The sequence below is a fragment of the Hippoglossus stenolepis genome, chromosome 1 (assembly GCF_022539355.2).
Source record: "Hippoglossus stenolepis isolate QCI-W04-F060 chromosome 1, HSTE1.2, whole genome shotgun sequence".
NCBI classification, from domain to species: domain Eukaryota; kingdom Metazoa; phylum Chordata; class Actinopteri; order Pleuronectiformes; family Pleuronectidae; genus Hippoglossus; species Hippoglossus stenolepis.
Genome location: NC_061483.1, coordinates 18,899,476 through 18,923,352, shown reverse-complemented (window position 1 = coordinate 18,923,352; position 23,877 = coordinate 18,899,476). Strand labels below are relative to the sequence as shown.

The following is a 23,877-nucleotide window of genomic DNA, read 5'->3' as shown; positions in this document are numbered from 1 at the left end:
CACACTTTAAATAGTCTAACAGGCCCTAACTTAAACCTACTGCTTTACAAACTAGCCTTGGGGGAACTATCTTGATCGTCCTGGAGCTCCTCACTATCAGAACCATGAGTGCGCTTGATTTATCCACAGCTTGACAATGTAATAAACTGTGCATGAAGGGGAGAGATAATATATCACTTAAAAACACTGTACTCTCGGACGTTTCTTTTTTATTTTATTCATTTTCTGCATTTGTATTTTACGTTAGATTCGTTCCTTTGTATTGTCTTCTCCTTTATGCACGTGATTCCATTGTTATCTATGTCACCGCTTGCACAGTTTGAAATAAAGAAGGGAAATAAAAGAAAAAACAATCAATCTCTTATAAGTGGATTCTATAATATATGAAATTGATAACTCTTGTTCGTTTCGTGGCCATGCTGATGAAACTTAAAAATAAAAAGCAACAAAATGATCAATTATTTCTTCATAAACCTTTTGATTGAATTTAACTCTACAAACCAAAAGAAAATAATAGAATATTTATGCTTATTGTTTTACATTAATTTTGTTCTTTTCATCAGCTCTCTTGTATTGTGTTGTGTACTGGTTTATACGTATTGACGTAATGTGTACAATTAGTTTGCATTTATTTTTGTTATATAAATCTATTTGTTTTTTAAATTCATCATTGTATTTATTTTTTGCATCTATAATTTTATATGTATATTTTTTACATTCAGGTTTTGGTTTGTTGTTATCGGCTCTCTTGTATTGTGTTGTGTACTTGATTGAAGCTGGTGTACTGTGTACAATTTGTTAGTGAATGAAGTGAAATAAATAAATAGAGCACACAATTGTAACAGCTATTAACACTATTTTAATAACACGGCATCGTTGAAACAGCTGAAACAAACGTACAACTCACAGTTTGAACATTAGTTAAAGAGAATGAGCATCTCCTGTATTTTCATTTTAATGTCTAATTCCTGTTGTAGCACTAACTCCTCTCCGCTGGGTTTTGTCCGCGCAAACGAGCGCTCCCCTTAGTGCTGCCCCGCCCCTCCCACGTCTGCCAGCAGCAAGGGAGCTGAAGACCGTCAACACATTTTATGACGAAGCAGCACTTTTACACTCAAATCGTCCGGTTTCTCTCTCGGTGTCAGCATGTAACACGGAGCTGTGGGTCCGGTGCTCGTCTTCAGTGCCTCGGTGAGATTTTTCACCGACTGCGACTCAACTTTGAGTGGGCTGTTTATTTATTTACCCCCCCCCATTAGCATGTTAGCCGAGGGAAAGTTAGCCAAGGAGTGGGAGGCTGAACTTCTCGAAGCTAACGTTGAACATTAGCAGCAGCCTTGCTAGCTACATTAGCAACTTGAGTTGGACCGAGTGTAGTTCTGTTGTCATGTGACTGTAACAACGCTACAAACGAGGCTCTTGACTTTAGCTCGTCCCCCCAGGGGTTCACTAAACTGGGTGGGGAAAGCAGGACATGTTTGACAGTGATTGTTGTGACGTTATTTCCACAGGTTGCAGCAGTCCTTCAACCCTCTTTGCCCTCGTATGTGCTTACAGTCCTCTTCCTCGTTGATGGACGCTGGACTAACTTTAACTACGAGGAGGGGAAACAGCGAGACAGAGGCTTCCCGTCACTTGTTGCCGCTCAGGAACAGGAGCACCGCGAAGGAGAGGCGCTAGTTGAGCCATGATGCTGGAGACGGAGAGTAAAGAGGCTCCAGCTGCTGAGAGCCACCAGGCACAGGTCACACAGGGACACGTGTCCACGAACACGCTGCAGGTACCCGGTGGAGCATCCGTGTCTCCGCCCGTGGCCGCCATACACTCTCACTCTCCTGCCCCCCCGGCGACCGAGGATGAGGATGAGAGTGAGGACGAGTCAGACATCTTGGAGGAAAGTCCCTGTGGCCGCTGGCAGAAACGCAGAGAGGAGGTGAGAGGGGAGCAGGAAGCTGAGCTGTCACAGGATCAGCTGAAAATGAAGGACAGAGTATTATATGTTCAAGAAGTTGTCCTGAGACACGTCACACTCTCTGTATCAGTCAAAGTTCAATTTGACTCTTGAGTATGTATATTCACTGGTGTCATTTTGATTTGACCTATATTTAATTGTGTGGTCTCATTGACATTTTCATTATTTCTTTGAAGAGGGCCAGAGAACAGGAGACATACACATTCAGCAAATAGATACAACACAACAAAGAGTTAAATAGTGAATAGCAGCACAACAAGGGCTCATGTTCAGTAGTTTTGCAAGTGAACATAGGCAACTGGGCCTGCTTGTGTTTCTTGAAGAGGTTTCAGCTCTCATCCAAAAGGCTTCTTCTGTTCAGGGGCCAACAGACAGAGGCAGACCGTCAGTCCCATTCACACAAGCAAGCTCTCACAAACAGTCTCCAATTAACCCAACCCCAATCTGCACGAGTACCCAGAGTAAACCGCAGGAGAAACCCCACACAGAAAGGACCATGGCCCAACTGGGATTTAAACCAAACCAAAGTTCAACCCACATCAGTGTGATTTAAAAACTCCCTGAAATGACAGGAACCATCTGTGGAGAAAATTGTATTTGAAGACTTTATTTACTTATTGGCCCATGTCCCATCATCTAGCATTAAAAGTATGATCTCATGAGCCACTTTTCTGTTCCCGTTAAACGTAGGTGAATCAGCGCAACGTACCCGGGATAGATGCTGCGTACTTGGCTATGGACACAGAGGAGGGTGTGGAGGTAGTTTGGAATGAAGTCATGATCTCGGAGAGGAAGAACTTCAAACTGCTGGAGGTGAGGAACGGTGTTACAGAGTAGGATTGAAACAGTTAAAGATAGTTACTTTAAGGAGTTTTCACTCATTGTCACGTAGTTGTGACTTGTTCATGTCATTATGTATGGAATGTGATAGCAACCAAAACACTATTGTCTCTGTTTGCTCACCCAAGCTGTAAATATTTCACCTCAAAATGTAAAAAAATATAAAAAGTATTGTTGACTTACTTTCATTGATGTTTATGTGACTCAGTTGTACATTCACATGCACAGGTTGAATACATATAAAGACTGATTGATTGATTGATTGGGTATGAAGAGTAGTAAAAGTACCCAGAATCTAATGATGGATATATGGGTGAGAGTGACATGGCTCAGTGTAAATGCAATGTGGAACAACCAGTGTCCAGCTATGCTAGTGAAATTTAAGTGCTCCACTCCCTTATAGATGCATCACGTGACACTTAAATGCCATTATATCAGCATGTTTTATTGAGGCAGCCAGTGATGTAATGTAGTTGATATTTAATGAGCATCTTTAAAATGTCTAAGTATTAAATAACATCACAGGAAAAAAATTCCACCACTCCTCTCACTCGCATTGAGAAAAAAATCACTGAAGTCCTACTTTAGCTACAATCACCATATCTTCACCAAAGCTCATATTGACATCACTTGTACTCTACTGTTTCTTTTAATTATATCACTAGACATAGCCGGACAGGGTCCCTTGAAATCCATCAAAGTTCGTGAATTTGAGAAAATCTGGTTATTCAAAGTTTTATTTATTTTGTGCAAAAATGAGAAACTGAGGTTCTTTTTGATATTTTTTTTAAAACTTAAAAGTTACTACATAGTGATCTGCATGTGTTTTCACCATCTGTGTTGTGTTAGGGAGGGTAGAGAACATATAGTCTGCCATCACTATAACACCTGGCAAGCCACTCTCTTTTTATTTATTGTCTGTAAAGACAGTTAGTTCTCATAGTGTACACTTAGTATTGTTACAGTATTCAACCTTGATCAGTTTCTCAAACTGTACCATTTAGGGTCCATGAATTTGAGTGAAATTTCTGGAAAATCTATTGAATTAGATGTTAAAGAATGTGTGGGCAAGAGTTTTGAAATCATGTGTTTTGTACTGGAGAGAATTGTGATAGTTAATTCAGACGTGCTCTACTTACACACATTTTCCTTGTATTTAGGAGAAAGTCAAGGCTGTATTTGATAACCTGATCCATTTGGAACATGCAAATATTGTCAAGTTTCACAAGTACTGGGCTGACACAAAGGAGAACCGGGCGAGGGTGAGTCTCACACCTTTTAAAACGTTAATGAATCTTCTAACTGTCAGTTGCATTTATGAAATCATCATTTTCAAGCATTATGAAATTACACTAATTTTCTTCTGTTTTATGATTCTTTGAATAATATCTGGTGTCGCCTAATGTCTTCTCTCCCTCAGGTGATTTTCATTACAGAATATATGTCATCCGGAAGCTTGAAGCAGTTCCTGAAGAAGACTAAGAAGAATCACAAGAGTATGAATGAAAAGGTAAAAGTTGGCTGCGTGTAAATACACTTTAAATAACAAACTTTAATAATTGTGACTTTTTAAAAAACGTTTTTTGTGGAAAGTAACATTTCCTTTATAACTGAATAAAATTGGATTTGTCGAGCAAGGAGCAAGTTTAATAGTCTGGTAAACAAATGTATTGGGGTCCTGTGCACCAACTGGCCTCTTGATATAATGCAAGACAAAGTTGATCCATACTGGCAACCAGCCAGGAAGCGCTCTGATAAGATGTATGGTCCTACAGGCTTGGAAGAGATGGTGCACTCAGATCCTGTCTGCTCTCAGGTTGGCCTTCCTTTTTCAGACATTATGTTCAAAAAGTTCAATATGGACCCTCACAAGAAAATGCACACACATGGATAATAATCCAGACCCTCTCTTACATAATTTGTATGTATTTGTGAATGTTTTTTTTCCTATCGAGCAGTTATCTCCACTCATGTGATCCACCAATCATCCATGGCGACCTGACCTGCGACACCATCTTCATTCAGCACAACGGGCTCATCAAGATCGGATCAGGTATAGAATTACACTGGTTTGCTTCCACTGCATTAGGTAGAGGAGCAGCAGTGCTGCTGTTGGAGTCAAATTATACTAAATTATGGATGCAAAGATTGGAAATTTCAAATAATTTAATGCTAAATTTCCATAACTGTACCAAATGAACCCTGCACATTGTGTGTGAACATGGGTGCTGTGCAAAGTTATTTAGATTTTCTTGCATTCACTATCAGCTTCCAAACCTCCCTCATTTTATTTTAAAGAATATAAACGTAGAATTATTTATCACGACTCTTGGTCCTCCCTCTCACATTCTTTCTTTTACTCCTTCCCCGGTCTGTGTATTACTTCTTTCTGCATCACACTCGTTTCTCTTAATGTTCACCATCCTGCTTCTACATCATCCTCTGTATTGTCCCTTGTCTCATCTACAGTTGCTCCAGACACTATTAACAGCCATGTGAAGACTTGTCAAGAGGAACAGAAGAACATGCACTTCTTTGCTCCAGAATATGGAGGTAGATATTTCTATGGTTGCTGATATTGAAGTCAAACTTCTTAATACAACTTGTGACATTCATTATATTCTTTTCCAGAAATTCTTCAAATTGTCTCAAATAAAAAATGAAAGAAGTTTGGTTTAGATCTAAGTCTTGAATAAGGACAAATTTCTGAAATGATTTCTGTAATGATTGTTTCCATGTTATTTTTTTCTCTCATTGTAGCTGTTGAGGATGTCACTACTGCAGTAGACATTTACTCATTCGGCATGTGTGCATTAGAGGTGAGATTGGACCCATGATACATGAATGAATGGCTTGAGCCCTGCACCAAAGCAATATGTCAATGTGTGTGTTTTGCTGTGTTGCAGATGGCGCTCCTGGAGATCCAGGGGAATGGAGAGTCCTATAATGTTTCTCAGGAGGCCGTAAACAATGCCATACAGTTACTGGAGGACCCACTGCAGAGGGTAAGATACAGAGAGTAGTACGTGTTCATGAGAATCTTAAAAGAACATTTAAACAAGTTTTTCTTATGGTTTCTTATGTTTGTTTGTTTTTGCAGGAGTTAATCCAGAAGTGCCTCGAGTGTGATCCTATTACAAGACCTACAGCCAGAGAGCTGCTGTTTAACCAGGCTCTGTTTGAAGTACCTCAGCTAAAACTGCTGGCTGCACATTGTATTGTCAGCCACCAACGTTAGTCTCACACACACACACACACACATATAGTTTGAGTAATGTGTTTTTTGTCTCATTTTGTGTTTTTTGTCTCATTTTATTCAATTTTTCTTTAATAATTTCTAAATATTTAGACACGATACCTGAAAATGCCCTAGAGGAGATAACCAAGAACCTGGACCCCAACCTGGTCATTGCTGAGATTAAAGAGGGTGTTCAGCTCAAGTAAGGGCCAGAAACTGATGATTTAACAGTAGTCAATGTTTATTCTTCCAGTAATTAATAATATAAAAATCTTACCCATGTTGATTGTTGTGCATTTTATTGCTCTAGACTTATATATGTTGTATTATCTAATATATTCCTAAACGATTTACTGAATTTGTAAGAATTATATCACACTTTGGATTTTGTGGTTCTATCTCAAACAAAATTATCAAGTGGGATTTTTATTTTTTCCCATAGGCTTTCACAGTTTCCTGCTTTAGAACTTGATAAATTCCTGGAGGATGTCAGGTAAGAAGCACATCAGTGTTGCAAGCTCAGTGTGCATCATGTGAAAATGTGAATCTAATTTAATAAAGCCCCAAGGATATTATACTCTCAGGCCACATGGGGGCAGCAGTGGGCTATGTGATTATCTCTGTACCTCTCAATGAAATGTTCTTTCAGGGCGTGCTACGGTGCTAAAGTCTTGCATTAGTCCTAGATACCTTGATGTATGCAATTTTAAGAGATAAACATTGTAGTTGAAGATTTAGTGTTTTAGATTGGCAATGGATTCATTTTCTAAATGTCTTTATCTTCTTTCATCTTTCCATCTTCTCATTTATATCCTTCATTTTTCTTTACCATAACTTTATAAAACTAATATATTTTTCAATTTCTCTCCCTTCATATTTTCTCCAAATCTCCCTGTCTTTGTCTTTCCATCTCTCCCTGGGTCAGGAATGGTATCTATCCAATGACGGCGTTCGGGCTGCCCTGTCCTCAGAAGCCTCAACAGGAGACGGTTCAATCTCCTGTCGTCGTCCCCTTGGTCAAATCCCCAACCCCTGAACCTGCAGAGCTCGAGACACGACGGGTGTGTATGACAGATTATACTGCTGAATAAAGAAGATGCTGTCACAATGGTGACAATTAATAAGTGATCATCTTGAGGCTCATGCTTCTCAATTTTCACTGAATCAAGGTATATATTGCATATTTGTGTGAAGAATTTACTGCAAGACCAATACTTTCCCTACTTTTCCGCAGGTCATTCAGATGCAGTGTAATGCTGAACCTGTGGAGGAGGGTGCAAAGTTTCATGTGAGTCATAACATTCACAAGTTGATGATTTATTTTAAAAGGACTGATTTAGAGGATAAGGTGGGATCTATTGACTTAAAATAATATTGATGATTATAGTAGAATAAATATTATAATAAAATAACATTCTTGTTGTCATGTTACCTGTAGGCCACTGTAGCTACTCCTACACACTAGGAAAGAGAACAATGAGGGGTATTCAGTTGGTTGCAATCTACAACCTCACAGCTAGATGCCACTAAATCCTATACACTGGTCCTTCAATCAAAGTCATGAAGCAACTCTGAATTTGACCAACCATGGTGATAAACTAGCTATTTGTCATTTCCTGTGCATTCAAACCATTTTCTCTGTTGTTGTCTCTCCTCCTTTAGCTAACATTGCTGCTGAAACTGGATGATAAACTGAACAGACATCTAAGCTGTGACATGTTACCCAGTAAGAACAACTCTTCTGAATCACACACTGGCACATACTCAATGAGCTTAAACATACCCTTTAGTGTATTGGGATGTTTTACTTCCCCCTATTGGTATCGGCATCTGCCCACAAAATCCATATCAGTCAGGCTCTACTTTTGTCTGAAATAAAAACGCCTCCATGTTGTGTAAAAAATCCTAGACCCAAAAGCATTCAGTACTTGCTTTATCGGTCAGGTGAGGCAATAACATGTTTTTGGCACGTTTGTGCGTGTGTTTTTTATCCAAGTGAAAACATGTTTTTATTGAGTATAGTCATTTTGTCCATCTGGACAGTTTGGTTTTAATGATGATGACATCAATTTATGAGATTTGATATGATTATTTCTGTATGAATTACTGTGTAGCAAGTCCAATCTTCTCTCAGATTTTACCACACGCGGTGGTTTTATTGTGCACTTCCTCTCCATGTGTGTCGACAGAGGCATGCAGGAAAGTGAGAGTGAGATTCCAGAGAGAGCTTGAAACCTGCATGGCATCACAATATACAGTAACATGCAAGACTATTTAAAGCAGGGAGACTGTCGCTTGCGTGTCATAAAAACCTTGCTATTTTGGAAAGTTTATTCGGATTGCATCCTCAAATCGTTTCTTAATAACCGTAAAAACCTTAGACTCTGTTGTAAATGTTTTTTGTAAAACTTTGCATTTTACACCAATATTTCAGTATTTTTATTGGTGACACGTATGACAAGGAAGGCAAAAGAGAAAATAACACACAGCGCAACTGTTGCCCTGGTCAGAATAATGTTGGCAGTATGATCCAATGTGCACATGTATACGCAGGTATGGTAGGCATGTATAACTTTGCAGGCGTGTGGGGAATGCTGGGCCTGTGAAAGGCTGCAGCTGACAGCTGTCACCTCCTATGTCATGATCTGTCCATCTCTTCCCAGTTTCTCATCTCCCTATCTCTCTCTCTCTCTCACACACACTAACACACTTTCAATGGACTTGTTCTTTTCTGCTCTTCCTCCATTTCTCCACACACTACCATCTAATACCACTGGCACAAATACTGTACATTCACATCCATGTACACCACTGCACCTAGTCAGTCTCACAGACACTACCTGTTCCTTTGTTAATATCCTGCTGATATCAGGGGATACTCTTAAGGTTTCCTTATCAACAAGACAAAGTCAGTCAGTGCTGGGTCACTAGCTAACCAAGCCACTTAGATTTCACCCATTTGGCCTCTGCTTGTCTCTCCAACAACTTATTTCAGAGAATTCACGATTGAAACTTGTTTTATTCTCAAAACTAAACTCTTTGTTGTATGATTTTATATCAAACCACAAAACATGAATCAGCAGGGAAGCCTCTCCCACAGCTCCAGCCATGCAGCTGTGGGCTGCTGGTGTTTTTCTTGTGTTAATGTCAACGTTGTTGGATGCTCCATCTCCTCCACTTGTTTGTCTTGTTCCACCCACATTCCTGGTCCAGTTGTAAATTGACAGCTTGGTTATTAAAAATCAGTCGACCCTGACCAGTCCTCTGCTCACAGGAGAGAAAGTCCCAATAGGGGCGGCAACTAAAGTAATCATAATACAACACTTTTAAAAATGTTAAATAAATAATATCCATTTATTACAAAAACGGCACAGTAGAGGAGGGGATATTTTTATCACAAAAATTTGAGCAGCTGCTTTACAACATGGATTACTGACATTGCTGGAATCTTAATCTGCTTTTCCCAAGATATATTGTTCCTGCATAGCTGTTGAAAAGTTGTCCTACCTGGAATGCAGATTTTTTGTTTAAACTGTTAAAGTAGAAAAACATTCAATGAGTCGGGAGTTAATTCAGATTTTGGGGACAAACATTAAAGGCTAAAATGAAAATTTGAAAAGGTAAAATGTTAGCCCAGTCATAAAGTTGTGGACAAGTTGTAGAGGAGGATCAGTCCATTTAGTTATTAAGCTTTGAATAAAGAGTAATATTTAAAAAACTAAAACATATTAACGTCTCGTGCCCGAAAGAGACCATGCTGTCTGGGGTTAGGGTTGGCTTTTTATTTTTCCTGTCAGGTGAGTCCCATTTTGTTGTTTCAACTGTAATTAATGTCACTTAATAAAATCCCTGTTAAATACCCACAGAAGTGAATTAAAAAAGGATGTTCTGAAACAACACAGTGGGCTCACAGATGATGCAACAGCAGGATCAGATGTTTGGTGGTTGCTAATGTGTTTAAGGTGGGATTTGGATTTAAAAGCAGCAGCTGGTGCATATTTTTCTGAATGTGCCTCAGTCTGACCTCGTATTTTTGTGTGAGTGTTTATAGTATTTGCACAACTCCATCAGAGATACTGTTATGTCGGTCTGTTACATGTCCATGAATTGGTGACTAACTACACTTGTGTGTGTTTCAGATGAATCTGGTCATGAGCTGGCTGAAGAGTTGGTGCAGCTGTGCTTTATCAGTGAGGTGGGTGGTAGCTGGCTATTTCTGTAAAGTGTTTTCAAATCCATGTGATTTTAAAAGGTGTCCTCATACCCCATCATCACACCTTCCCCTTATGCACATTAACTGTTTCATATAGTAAGTGCTCTGGTGCCCACTCAATTAAGTATACACCCAACCCCACTCTCATGTGTGTCGTCTCTTCATCTATCTGTGGGTGGGAGTATATGCATGTAGACCCACATCATAATGACTCCACCCTCTTAACTGTAATGTCAGCATATAACTCCAGTATCCAGCAGTTCTGTTTATTTATCTAACATCCTGAATTGTTAGAAATATTGATTCTCTTTCTTTCTCCTTCTCACAGTTGGACCAAAACAAAATAGCCTGTCTGCTAGAAGAAAGTTGCAGTCAAGCTCTTCACTAGCAAAGGTTTCCTCAACCATGTTTACTTCTAAGTACAATCTTTCAACCCTGTTACAAACTTTGTTTTTGAATACTCAACTCAGTCACCATATTGTTTTTTTTGGTGTGTTTTTTTTTTTTTGCGCTGTCTTGTATACTGAGCTGGAGTTTGCAATGTGACCAAAAACTCTAGGGTTTTTCCTTGGAATAGGGGATTAATGCTTCCTAAAACCACACTTAACCTTTCACCCTTTCCTGTAAAGCCAGTTTTACTCCAAAGCCACTGAGAGAGATTTCACATATTCTGTAAGTATATATACTCTATATAAATGGATGCAGGGGTGTTGAAACAGGGTCTATAAAGCAGGCAATTGCCTGGGGCCCATGAACTGAGAGCGGCCCTTGACAACAGCTGATTTTATTAGTCCACAATTATGACAATTTTGTACGATTTTGTGAGGATCGGTTTGATTCAGTATAAGGCCCCCAGGTCCCTTTTCACTGTGGCCCCCCAGGTCCCTTGAAACACTCCTCCATAGATTGGATTCTTTTGAAGGAGCTAACTCTGATCTTTGCTGTTAAGTTTATTTAAAAGGTAAACCTCAATAAGGCTGCAACACACTTGATCATAACATAACTGTCTAGATTACAGCTTTACAATGAAATCCAATAGTTTATTAAGCACACAGTTGCATTTTAGTGAGAGGTGTTTATTTTGTAATAGATTGTATTGTCTGGTCTGTCTGGTGTAAAACATCATAACTGATTGAGGCCTTCCCTGGAGTCACACCACATACTAACACACCACTCAACTGGTTTACTACATTTTAATAGTTGGACCTCACGTTTTGACCAGCAGCAAAACTGACTCCCCTAGAAATACAGAGACACATTCTATCCAAAGAAAATTTACAGATTAAGCCAATCATTTCTGTTCATCCATTCTCACTTGGCTCTTTGTTATTACCTCGTACAACATAGCATTCCCAGCTCTTTGGCTTTTGTGACGTGTTGGACCAAACTATCACCTATCAAATTAAATGTATAGAATAGTTTAGAAACTGGATTGCAAAGCTGGAAATAACCATTGCTATTTTTTAATAGATAAATACCTGGGGTGAATATTTTTAAAAGGCCTTTGATACAGAACAAAATGTATGTGCATTGCTGCATACCACATTCTGGCAAGGCGTCTTGCCAGCTCGCTCTGGAAGATGGTTACTGTGAGGTACTGTGAACTCAGTGTTACTGAATTTCCGTTGGTGTCTTTGTTTCTCTTATTGCGCTCCACTGTTTGCCTTAATGTGGGTGGCCTACACAGATGCCTTAAAGTTCTCTTTTCTTTATTGGTTTTTACTCTTATTATTCTTTTATTGACTGTTTTACCGTTTGCTGCTTTTTGGGTTCACACATGTTACTCTGCCTAAAACTCATTCACATGTGACGTGTGTAGTGAACTTGGCTGCCATATGCTGTAGAGAGAGAACCTGGCCCTTTCCTGTTACATCTCTGTGATAATGTCATGTTTTATTCATGTTACAGATACTGTATATCATATTTTTCTTTACATGTTCCCATTTTTTTATGTGGTATCACATGGAAACTACATTGTTTTTTGAGCCCATACACAACTTGTCTTGTTTCATAACAGACCATTAGATACAAGTGGGATATAGTGGATTTACATCATCCTTCACAAAGTGCTCTGAAACTTTAATACACCATTTTGCATAATACAGACCTTGTTTAGATCAAGGAGTTTTCTGATGCCTATTTCTGACATTTTGGCTCAGAACTCTTTGTGCACTACTGGTACTACTGTGTCTGAATGCTCACACAGTTCCACATCTGTAACAGGCAGTAAGAATGTAAAGAAAATCTAGTGTTCTGAATATGTGTAGAAAAGCAACTGTTCAGATATTATTTCATACAGTTACGTCTCTTGTCCTGATATTTTCCTTTAGTGACATTTTAAAATGTCCTCTCCCTGCTTAACTGAAAACCTCCGTACGAGCTTTCAAACAGAGCTTTCCTCTTATGCTGGATTTTGATATATATATATATACAGTGAAATCACTGAAATATTAATCCAATGACCTCCACTCATGTATTTCTGAAGTGTTCTTTTTTGTATGTATTCAGGTATCTTTGTGCTTCAATCTGCTTTTTCTTTTTCCTGCACATATGTCTAGTCCATGCTCAATGCATTGTTTACTCTGTTCTCCTGTGTTTGAACTGCTAAGATTGTAAATCCCAAAGATATGTCCTAAAACTAGCCAGTAGAATGTAAATGCACCACTCCTGGTGTAGAGAAGTGGTGAAAACCAACCAATGTGACCTGAGCAGCTTTACTCTGACTGTCTTGGCTCCGTCTCTTTCTCTCTATGTACCATCTTTTCCACCAAAATGATTGGTGCTGCTGAAACTGTTAATTAAATTATCGTTGGTATGGGATGGGCAGCTTAAGCCTGTTACTCCAGGGTTTGAGCTTTTGGTTTTATTTGGATGTTGTAATATTTTGTATTTGACACGGATGTGAGTAAATGTACGTCTTTTCTGAGACTTGCATCCTGCAAAGTGTGACACTTTCAAATAAATGTGTAAAGTGCTCGACTGTGTTATTCTACTGAGATTCTGTTCTACGGTTTTGTGACAGTGATGTGAAAACACATGAGCTCACAGTGGGTGTGAACTGTTGCGCCCCGAAGGAGAGGCGCTAGTTGAGCCATGATGCTGGAGACGGAGAGTAAAGAGGCTCCAGCTGCTGAGAGCCACCAGGCACAGGTCACACAGGGACACGTGTCCACGAACACGCTGCAGGTACCCGGTGGAGCATCCGTGTCTCCGCCCGTGGCCGCCATACACTCTCACTCTCCTGCCCCCCCGGCGACCGAGGATGAGGATGAGAGTGAGGACGAGTCAGACATCTTGGAGGAAAGTCCCTGTGGCCGCTGGCAGAAACGCAGAGAGGAGGTGAGAGGGGAGCAGGAAGCTGAGCTGTCACAGGATCAGCTGAAAATGAATGACAGAGTATTATATGTTCAAGAAGTTGTCCTGAGACACGTCACACTCTCTGTCTCAGTCAAAGTTCAATTTGACTCTTGAGTATGTATATTCACTGGTGTCATTTTGATTTGATCTATACTTAATTGTGTGGTCTCATTGACATTTTCATTATTTTTTTGAGGAGGGCCAGAGAACAGGAGACATACACATTCAGCAAATAGATACAACACAACAAAGAGTTAAATAGTGAATAGCAGCACAACAAGGGCTCATGTTCAGTAGTTTTGCAAGTGAACATAGGCAACTGGGCCTGCTTGTGTTTCTTGAAGAGGTTTCAGCTCTCATCCAAAAGGCTTCTTCTGTTCAGGGGCCAACAGACAGAGGCAGACCGTCAGTCCCATTCACACAAGCAAGCTCTCACAAACAGTCTCCAATTAACCCAACCCCAATCTGCACGAGTACCCAGAGTAAACCGCAGGAGAAACCCCACACAGAAAGGACCATGGCCCAACTGGGATTTAAACCAAACCAAAGTTCAACCCACATCAGTGTGATTAAAAACTGTCCCATCATCTAGCATTAAAAGTATGATCTCATGAGCCACTTTTCTGTTCCCGTTAAACGTAGGTGAATCAGAGCAACGTACCCGGGATAGATGCTGCGTACTTGGCTATGGACACAGAGGAGGGTGTGGAGGTAGTTTGGAATGAAGTCATGATCTCGGAGAGGAAGAACTTCAAACTGCTGGAGGTGAGGAACGGTGTTACAGAGTAGGATTGAAATGGTTAAAGATAGTTACTTTAAGGAGTTTGCACTCACTGTAACCCCACTTCATGTCTCTGACCACTTCTTTATCTCTTACTCTCTCCCACTATCTCAAACTGACAACCCTACCACATCAACTAACTCTGTACCTGTCCGTCGCAACATTCGTTCCCTCTCTCCCGCCTCTCTAGCCTCCTCTGTTTTATCAGCCCTCCCGTCCACTGACTTTTTCTCACTCATGCATCTTAACTCTGCCACAGACATTCTCCTTTCTACTTTGTCCTCCTCTCTTGACTCTCTCTGTCCTCTTACGTCACGACAGGCCCGCAAGTCCTCCCCAGCTCCGTGGTTGTCTGACTCGGTGCGTGCCGACAGAGCCACTATGCGAGCATCAGAAAGGAAATGGCGAAAATCTAAACACCTGGACGACCTGCTCACTTATCAGTCTCTTCTCTCCTCTTTCTCTGCCTCTATTTCCACAGCCAAAAGCACTTTTTTACCAAACTACAATTCAATCCTCATTTTCTAACCCCAAAAAACTCTTCTCCATCTTTTCCAACCTCCTTGACCCCCCCAGTCCCCCTCCTCCTTCCTCCCTTCTACCAAGCCACTTTGTCAACTACTTTACAAAAAAGATAGATGACATATGCTCCTCATTTTCTAATCCTCCTTCTATAACTACATTTCCATCAACTTCATCTTCATCCCCTTCGCTTTCCTCTTTCACCCCCCTGTCTCCCAATCAAGTTCTTACCTTGGTAACCTCCGCCCGCCCGACCACCTGCCCCCTTGACCCCATCCCATCTCACATTCTCCAGTCTATCGCTCCTAAACGTAGAATTATTTATCACGACTCTTGGTCCTCCCTCTCACATTCTTTCTTTTACTCCTTCCCCGGTCTGTGTATTACTTCTTGCTGCATCACACTCGTTTCTCTTAATGTTCACCATCCTGCTTCTACATCATCCTCTGTATTGTCCCTTGTCTCATCTACAGTTGCTCCGGACACTATTAACAGCCATGTGAAGACTTGTCAAGAGGAACAGAAGAACATGCACTTCTTTGCTCCAGAATATGGAGGTAGATATTTCTATGGTTGCTGATATTTAAGTTCTATGAGCTCCAGAGTGAACTGAATGACACAGATGTATTGGACAATATCCCTCAACTTAGGGTTTTTAGGATATGGTACTTTCAGCCATTAAAATGATATAGATTCTCACAAAATATATCATGTTAAGAAAATGTAATAGAACGAGGACAGGGTATCTTTTCAAATATTTTACAAAAGTGCCATACATTAAAAATAGTTATATGAATAGTTTGAGCAATATTACGATTTTTTACTGGAAAAACTCATGTCAAACTTCTTAATACAACTTGTGACATTCATTATATTCTTTTCCGGAAATTCTTCAAATTGTCTCAAATAAAAAATGATCTTCTCAAAGAATAAATGAAAAAAGTTTGGTTTAGTTCTAAGTCTTGAATAAGGACAAATTTCTGAAATGATTTCTGTAATGATTGTTTCCATGTTATGTTTTCTCTCATTGTAGCTGTTGAGGATGTCACTACTGCAGTAGACATTTACTCATTCGGCATGTGTGCATTAGAGGTGAGATTGGACCCATGATACATGAATGAATGGCTTGAGCCCTGCACCAAAGCAATATGTCAATGTGTGTGTTTTGCTGTGTTGCAGATGGCGCTCCTGGAGATCCAGGGGAATGGAGAGTCCTATAATGTTTCTCAGGAGGCCGTAAACAATGCCATACAGTTACTGGAGGACCCACTGCAGAGGGTAAGATACAGAGAGTAGTACGTGTTCATGAGAATCTTAAAAGAACATTTAAACAAGTTTTTCTTATGGTTTCTTATGTTTGTTTGTTTTTGCAGGAGTTAATCCAGAAGTGCCTCGAGTGTGATCCTATTACAAGACCTACAGCCAGAGAGCTGCTGTTTAACCAGGCTCTGTTTGAAGTACCTCAGCTAAAACTGCTGGCTGCACATTGTATTGTCAGCCACCAACGTTAGTCTCACACACACACACACACACACACACACACACACACACACACACACACACACACACACACACACACACACACACACACACACACACACATAGTTTGAGTAATGTGTTTTTGTCCAGTGTGTCTCATTTTATTCAATTTTTCTTTAATAATTTCTAAATATTTAGACACGATACCTGAAAATGCCCTAGAGGAGATAACCAAGAACCTGGACCCCAACCTGGTCATTGCTGAGATTAAAGAGGGTGTTCAGCTCAAGTAAGGGCCAGAAACTGATGATTTAACAGTAGTCAATGTTTATTCTTCCAGTAATTAATAATATAAAAATCTTACCCATGTTGATTGTTGTGCATTTTATTGCTCTAGACTTATATATGTTGTATTATCTAATATATTCCTAAACGATTTACTGAATTTGTAAGAATTATATCACACTTTGGATTTTGTGGTTCTATCTCAAACAAAATTATCAAGTGGGATTTTTATTTTTTCCCATAGGCTTTCACAGTTTCCTGCTTTAGAACTTGATAAATTCCTGGAGGATGTCAGGTAAGAAGCACATCAGTGTTGCAAGCTCAGTGTGCATCATGTGAAAATGTGAATCTAATTTAATAAAGCCCCAAGGATATTATACTCTCAGGCCACATGGGGGCAGCAGTGGGCTATGTGATTATCTCTGTACCTCTCAATGAAATGTTCTTTCAGGGCGTGCTACGGTGCTAAAGTCTTGCATTAGTCCTAGATACCTTGATGTATGCAATTTTAAGAGATAAACATTGTAGTTGAAGATTTAGTGTTTTAGATTGGCAATGGATTCATTTTCTAAATGTCTTTATCTTCTTTCATCTTTCCATCTTCTCATTTATATCCTTCATTTTTCTTTACCATAACTTTATAAAACTAATATATTTTTCAATTTCTCTCCCCTTCATATTTTCTCCAAATCTCCCTGTCTTTGTCTTTCCATCTCTCCCTGGGTCAGGAATGGTATCTATCCAATGACGGCGTTCGGGCTGCCCTGTCCTCAGAAGCCTCAACAGGAGACGGTTCAATCTCCTGTCGTCGTCCCCTTGGTCAAATCCCCAACCCCTGAACCTGCAGAGCTCGAGACACGACGGGTGTGTATGACAGATTATACTGCTGAATAAAGAAGATGCTGTCACAATGGTGACAATTAATAAGTGATCATCTTGAGGCTCATGCTTCTCAATTTTCACTGAATCAAGGTATATATTGCATATTTGTGTGAAGAATTTACTTCAAGACCAATACTTTCCCTACTTTTCCGCAGGTCATTCAGATGCAGTGTAATGCTGAACCTGTGGAGGAGGGTGCAAAGTTTCATGTGAGTCATAACATTCACAAGTTGATGATTTATTTTAAAAGGACTGATTTAGAGGATAAGGTGGGATCTATTGACTTAAAATAATATTGATGATTATAGTAGAATAAATATTATAATAAAATAACATTCTTGTTGTCATGTTACCTGTAGGCCACTGTAGCTACTCCTACACACTAGGAAAGAGAACAATGAGGGGTATTCAGTTGGTTGCAATCTACAACCTCACAGCTAGATGCCACTAAATCCTATACACTGGTCCTTCAATCAAAGTCATGAAGCATCTCTGAATTTGACCAACCATGGTGATAAACTAGCTATTTGTCATTTCCTGTGCATTCAAACCATTTTCTCTGTTGTTGTCTCTCCTCCTTTAGCTAACATTGCTGCTGAAACTGGATGATGAACTGAACAGACATCTAAGCTGTGACATGTTACCCAGTAAGAACAACTCTTCTGAATCACACACTGGCACATACTCAATGAGCTTAAACATACCTTTTAGTGTATTGGGATGTTTTACTTCCCCATATTGGTATCGGCATCTGCCCACAAAATCCATATCAGTCAGGCTCTACTTTTGTCTGAAATAAAAACGCCTCCATGTTGTGTAAAAAATCCTAGACCCAAAAGCATTCAGTACTTGCTTTATCGGTCAGGTGAGGCAATAACATGTTTTTGGCACGTTTGTGCGTGTGTTTTTTATCCAAGTGAAAACATGTTTTTATTGAGTATAGTCATTTTGTCCATCTGGACAGTTTAGTTTTACAATTTGGTTTTAATGATGATGACATCAATTTATGAGATTTGATATGATTATTTCTGTATGAATTACTGTGTAGGCAAGTCCAATCTTCTCTCAGATTTGACCACACGTGGTGGTTTTATTGTGCACTTCCTCTCCATGTGTGTCGACAGAGGCATGCAGGAAAGTGAGAGTGAGATTCCAGAGAGAGCTTGAAACCTGCATGGCATCACAATATACAGTAACATGCAAGACTATTTAAAGCAGGGAGACTGTCGCTTGCGTGTCATAAAAACCTTGCTATTTTGGAAAGTTTATTCGGATTGCATCCTCAAATCGTTTCTTAATAACCGTAAAAACCTTAGACTCTGTTGTAAATGTTTTTTTGTAAAACTTTGCATTTTATCCCAATATTTCAGTATTTTTATTGGTGACACATATGACAAGGAAGGCAAAAGAGAAAATAACACACAGCGCAACTGTTTCCCTGGTCAGAATAATGTTGGCAGTATGGTCCAATGTGCACATGTATACGCAGGTATGGTAGGCATGTATAACTTTGCAGGCATGTGGGGAATGCTGGGCCTGTGAAAGGCTGAGGCTGACAGCTGTCACCTCCTATGTCATGATCTGTCCATCTCTTCCCAGTTTCTCATCTCCCTATCTCTCTCTCTCTCTCTCACACACACTAACACACTTTCAATGGACTTGTTCTTTTCTGCTCTTCCTCCATTTCTCCACAGACTACCATCTAATACCACTGGCACAAATACTGTACATTCACATCCATGTACACCACTGCACCTAGTCAGTCTCACAGACACTACCTGTTCCTTTGTTAACAGTCGCTCCTGCTGATATCAGGGGATAATCTTTCCAAAGGTTTCCTTATCAACAAGACAAAGTCCAAAGTCAGTCAGTGCTGGGTCACTAGCTAACCAAGCCACTTAGATTTCACCCATTTGGCCTCTGCTTGTCTCTCCAACAACTTATTTCAGAGAATTCACGATTGAAACTTGTTTTTATTCTCAAAACTAAACTCTTTGTTGTATGATTTTATATCAAACCACAAAACATGAATCAGCAGGGAAGCCTCTCCCACAGCTCCAGCCATGCAGCTGTGGGCTGCTGGTGTTTTTCTTTTGTTAATGTCAACGTTGTTGGATGCTCCATCTCCTCCACTTGTTTGTCTTGTTCCACCCACATTCCTGGTCCAGTTGTAAATTGACAGCTTGGTTATTAAAAATCAGTCGACCCTGACCAGTCCTCTGCTCACAGGAGAGAAAGTCCCAATAGGGGCGGCAACTAAAGTAATCATAATACAACACTTTTGTTAAATAATATCCATTTATTACAAAAACGGCACAGTAGAGGAGGGGATATTTTTATCACAAAAACTTGAGCAGCTGCTTTACAACATGGATTACTGACATTGCTGGAATCTTAATCTGCTTTTCCCAAGATATATTGTTCCTGCATAGCTGTTGAAAAGTTGTCCTACCTGGAATGCAGATTTTTTGTTTAAACTGTTAAAGTAGAAAAACGTTCAATGAGTCGGGAGTTAATTCAGATTTTGGGGACAAACATTAAAGGCTAGAATGAAAATTTGAAAAGGTAAAATGTTAGCCCAGTCAGAAAGTTGTGGACAAGTTGTAGAGGAGGATCAGTCCATTTAGTTATTAAGCTTTGAATAAAGAGTAATATTTAAAAAACTAAAACATATTAACGTCTCGTGCCCGAAAGAGACCATGCTGTCTGGGGTTAGGGTTGGCTTTTTATTTTTCCTGTCAGGTGAGTCCCATTTTGTTGTTTCAACTGTAATTAATGTCACTTAATAAAATCCCTGTTAAATACCCACAGAAGTGAATTAAAAAAGGATGTTCTGAAACAACACAGTGGGCTCACAGATGATGCAACAGCAGGATCAGATGTTTGGTGGTTGCTAATGTGTTTAAGGTGGGATTTGGATTTAAAAGCAGCAGCTGGTGCATATTTTTCTGAATGTGCCTCAGTCTGACCTCGTATTTTTGTGTGAGTGTTTATAGTATTTGCACAACTCCATCAGAGATACTGTTATGTCGGTCTGTTACATGTCCATGAATTGGTGACTAACTACACTTGTGTGTGTTTCAGATGAATCTGGTCATGAGCTGGCTGAAGAGTTGGTGCAGCTGTGCTTTATCAGTGAGGTGGGTGGTAGCTGGCTATTTCTGTAAAGTGTTTTCAAATCCATGTGATTTTAAAAGGTGTCCTCATACCCCATCATCACACCTTCCCCTTATGCACATTAACTGTTTCATATAGTAAGTGCTCTGGTGCCCACTCAATTAAGTATACACCCAACCCCACTCTCATGTGTGTCGTCTCTTCATCTATCTGTGGGTGGGAGTATATGCATGTAGACCCACACACAGCATAATAACTCCAGTATCCAGCAGTTCTGTTTATTTATCTAACATCCTGAATTGTTAGAAATATTGATTCTCTTTCTTTCTCCTTCTCACAGTTGGACCAAAACAAAATAGCCTGTCTGCTAGAAGAAAGTTGCAGTCAAGCTCTTCACTAGCAAGGGTTTCCTCAACCATGTTTCCTTCTAAGTACAATCTTTCAACCCTGTTACACACTTTGTTTTTGAATATTCAACTCAGTCACCATATTGGTTTTTTTGGTGGGTTTTTTTTGTGCGCTGTATTGTTATGTATGTTGTTTTACCTTGTGTCCTTAAGATGCACTTTTTGGTTTTTAATTAAAATGCAGCTAATTGAGTGTAAAAGGGAATATTTCCCTCTCTAGCATCGCCACCTGCTGGTCGTTTTGGTTTATCATGAATTTTTTTTTTGTGTTGGCATACTGTGATATTCTGTACTATCTCAGGTTCAAACTGCACCATCTTTTTATTAAATAAATTTGAGAAGTTGAAAATTTTCCTCCATTTGGGTCGCGGCTTCTCATTAAGGGATGATGGTGGGTCCCGAAGCCAGACCAGTTGAGAACCACTGCTCTATATAAATGGATGCAGGGGTGTTGAAACAAGGTCTATAAAGCAGGCAATTGCCTGGGGCCCATGAACTGAGAGCGGCCCTTGACAACAGCTGATTTTATTAGTCCACAATTATGACAATTTTGTACAATTTTGTGAGGATCGGTTTGATTCAGTATAAGGCCCCCAGGTCCCTTTTCACTGTGGCCCCCCAGGTCCCTTGAAACACTCCTCTATAGATTGGATTCTTTTGAATGAGCTAACTCTGATCTTTGCTGTTAAGTTTATTTAAAAGGTAAACCTCAATAAGGCTGCAACACACTTGATCACAACATAACTGTCTAGATAACTTCCAGCTTTACAATGAAATCCAATAGTTTATTAAGCACACAGTTACATTTTAGTGAGAGGTGTTTATTTTGTAATAGATTGTGTATTGTCTGGTCTGTCTGGTCTAAAACATCATCATAACTGATTGAGGCCTTCCCTGGAGTCACACCACATACTATCACACCACTCAACTGGTTTACTACATTTTAATAGTTGGACCTCACGTTTTGACCAGCAGCAAAACTGACTCCCCTAGAAATACAGAGACACATTCTATCCAAAGAAAATGTACAGATTAAGCCAATCATTTCTGTTCATCCATTCTCTCGTGCCCCTCTCACTTGGCTCTTTTTTATTACCTCGTACAACATAGCATTCCCAGCTCTTTGGCTTTTGTGACGTGTTGGACCAAACTATCACCTATCAAATTAAATGTATAGAATAGTTTAGAAACTGGATTGCAAAGCTGGAAATAACCGTTGCTATTTTTTTCATAGATAAATACCTGGGATGAATATTTTTAAAAGGCCTTTGATACAGAACAAGATGTATGTGCATTGCTGCATACCACATTCTGGCAAGGCGTCTTGCCAGCTCGCTCTGGAAGATGGTTACTGTGAGGTACTGTGAACTCAGTGTTACTGAATTTCCGTTGGTGTCTTTGTTTCTCTTATTGCGCTCCACTGTTTGCCTTAATGTGGGTGGCCTACACAGATGCCTTAAAGTTCTCTTTTCTTTATTGGTTTTTACTCTTATTATTCTTTTATTGACTGTTTTACCGTTTGCTGCTTTTTGGGTTCACACATGTTACTCTGCCTAAAACTCATTCACATGTGACGTGTGTAGGGAACTTGGCTGCCATATGCTGTAGAGAGAGAACCTGGCCCTTTCCTGTTACATCTCTGTGATAATGTCATGTTTTATTCATGTTACAGATACTGTATATCATATTTTTCTTTACATGTTCCCATTTTTTTATGTGGTATCACATGGAAACTACATTGTTTTTTGAGCCCATACACAACTTGTCTTGTTTCATAACAGAGCAGTAGATACAAGTGGGATATAGTGGATTTACATCATCCTTCACAAGTGCTCTGAAACTTTAATACACCATTTTGCATAATACAGACCTTGTTTAGATCAAGGAGTTTTCTGATGCCTATTTCTGACATTTTGGCTCAGAACTCTTTGTGCACTACTGGTACTACTGTGTCTGAATGCTCACACAGTTCCACATCTGTAACAGGCAGTAAGAATGTAAAGAAAATCTAGTGTTCTGAATATGTGTAGAAAAGCAACTGTTCAGATATTATTTCATACAGTTATGTCTCTTGTCCTGATATTTTCCTTTAGTGACATTTTAAAATGTCCTCTCCCTCTCCCTGCTTAACTGAAAACCTCCGTACGAGCTTTCAAACAGAGCTTTCCTCTTATGCTGGATTTTGATATATATATATACAGTGAAATCACTGAAATATTAATCCAATGACCTCCACTCATGTATTTCTGAAGTGTTCTTTTTGTATGTATTCAGGTATCTTTGTGCTTCAATCTGCTTTTTCTTTTTCCTGCACATATGTCTAGTCCATGCTCAATGCATTGTTTACTCTGTTCTCCTGTGTTTGAACTGCTAAGATTGTAAATCCCAAAGATATGTCCTAAAACTAGCCAGTAGAATGTAAATGCACCACTCCTGGTGTAGAGAAGTGGTGAAAACCAACCAATGTGACCTGAGCAGCTTTACTCTGACTGTCTTGGCTCCGTCTCTTTCTCTCTCTGTACCATCTTTTCCACCAAAATGATTGGTGCTGCTGAAACTGTTAATTAAATTATCGTTGGTATGGGATGGGCAGCTTAAGCCTGTTACTCCAGGGTTTGAGCTTTTGGTTTTATTTGGATGTTGTAATATTTTGTATTTGACACGGATGTGAGTAAATGTACGTCTTTTCTGAGACTTGCATCCTGCAAAGTGTGACACTTTCAAATAAATGTGTAAAGTGCTCGACTGTGTTATTCTACTGAGATTCTGTTCTACGGTTTTGTG

At 39.6% G+C, this 23,877-nt stretch overlaps 1 protein-coding gene across 4 annotated transcripts; it reads left to right on the top strand.

Annotated features, from left to right (window-relative positions):
• The first annotated feature begins 1,027 nt into the window (after window positions 1-1,027).
• On the top strand, window positions 1,028-23,835 carry LOC118113734 (nuclear receptor-binding protein). Of its 4 annotated transcripts, XR_004697370.2 has the most exons (19): window positions 1,029-1,191; window positions 1,512-1,933; window positions 2,663-2,785; window positions 3,973-4,074; window positions 4,233-4,322; window positions 4,588-4,628; window positions 4,771-4,865; window positions 5,282-5,365; window positions 5,573-5,631; window positions 5,719-5,817; window positions 5,913-6,045; window positions 6,162-6,252; window positions 6,493-6,543; window positions 6,976-7,111; window positions 7,285-7,338; window positions 7,713-7,776; window positions 10,190-10,245; window positions 10,592-10,983; window positions 21,555-23,835. XR_004697370.2 is itself a non-coding variant. In XM_035163847.2 (18 exons), the coding sequence occupies exons 2-18, from the start codon at window positions 1,688-1,690 to the stop codon at window positions 21,084-21,086; spliced, it is 1,584 nt and encodes a 527-aa protein (XP_035019738.2). In that variant the 5' UTR covers window positions 1,028-1,191; window positions 1,512-1,687; the 3' UTR covers window positions 21,087-21,346. The 4 variants fall into 4 exon arrangements, 2 of the variants coding, with proteins under 2 accessions (XP_035019738.2, XP_035019610.1); XM_035163847.2 differs by lacking the exons at window positions 5,282-5,365; window positions 5,573-5,631; window positions 5,719-5,817; ... (7 more) ...; window positions 10,592-10,983; window positions 21,555-23,835 and adding exons at window positions 15,397-15,480; window positions 15,957-16,015; window positions 16,103-16,201; ... (6 more) ...; window positions 20,654-20,709; window positions 21,027-21,346 and having other exon boundaries at window positions 1,028-1,191; XM_035163719.1 differs by lacking the exon at window positions 21,555-23,835 and having other exon boundaries at window positions 10,592-13,239.
• The last annotated feature ends 42 nt before the right edge of the window (window positions 23,836-23,877 follow it).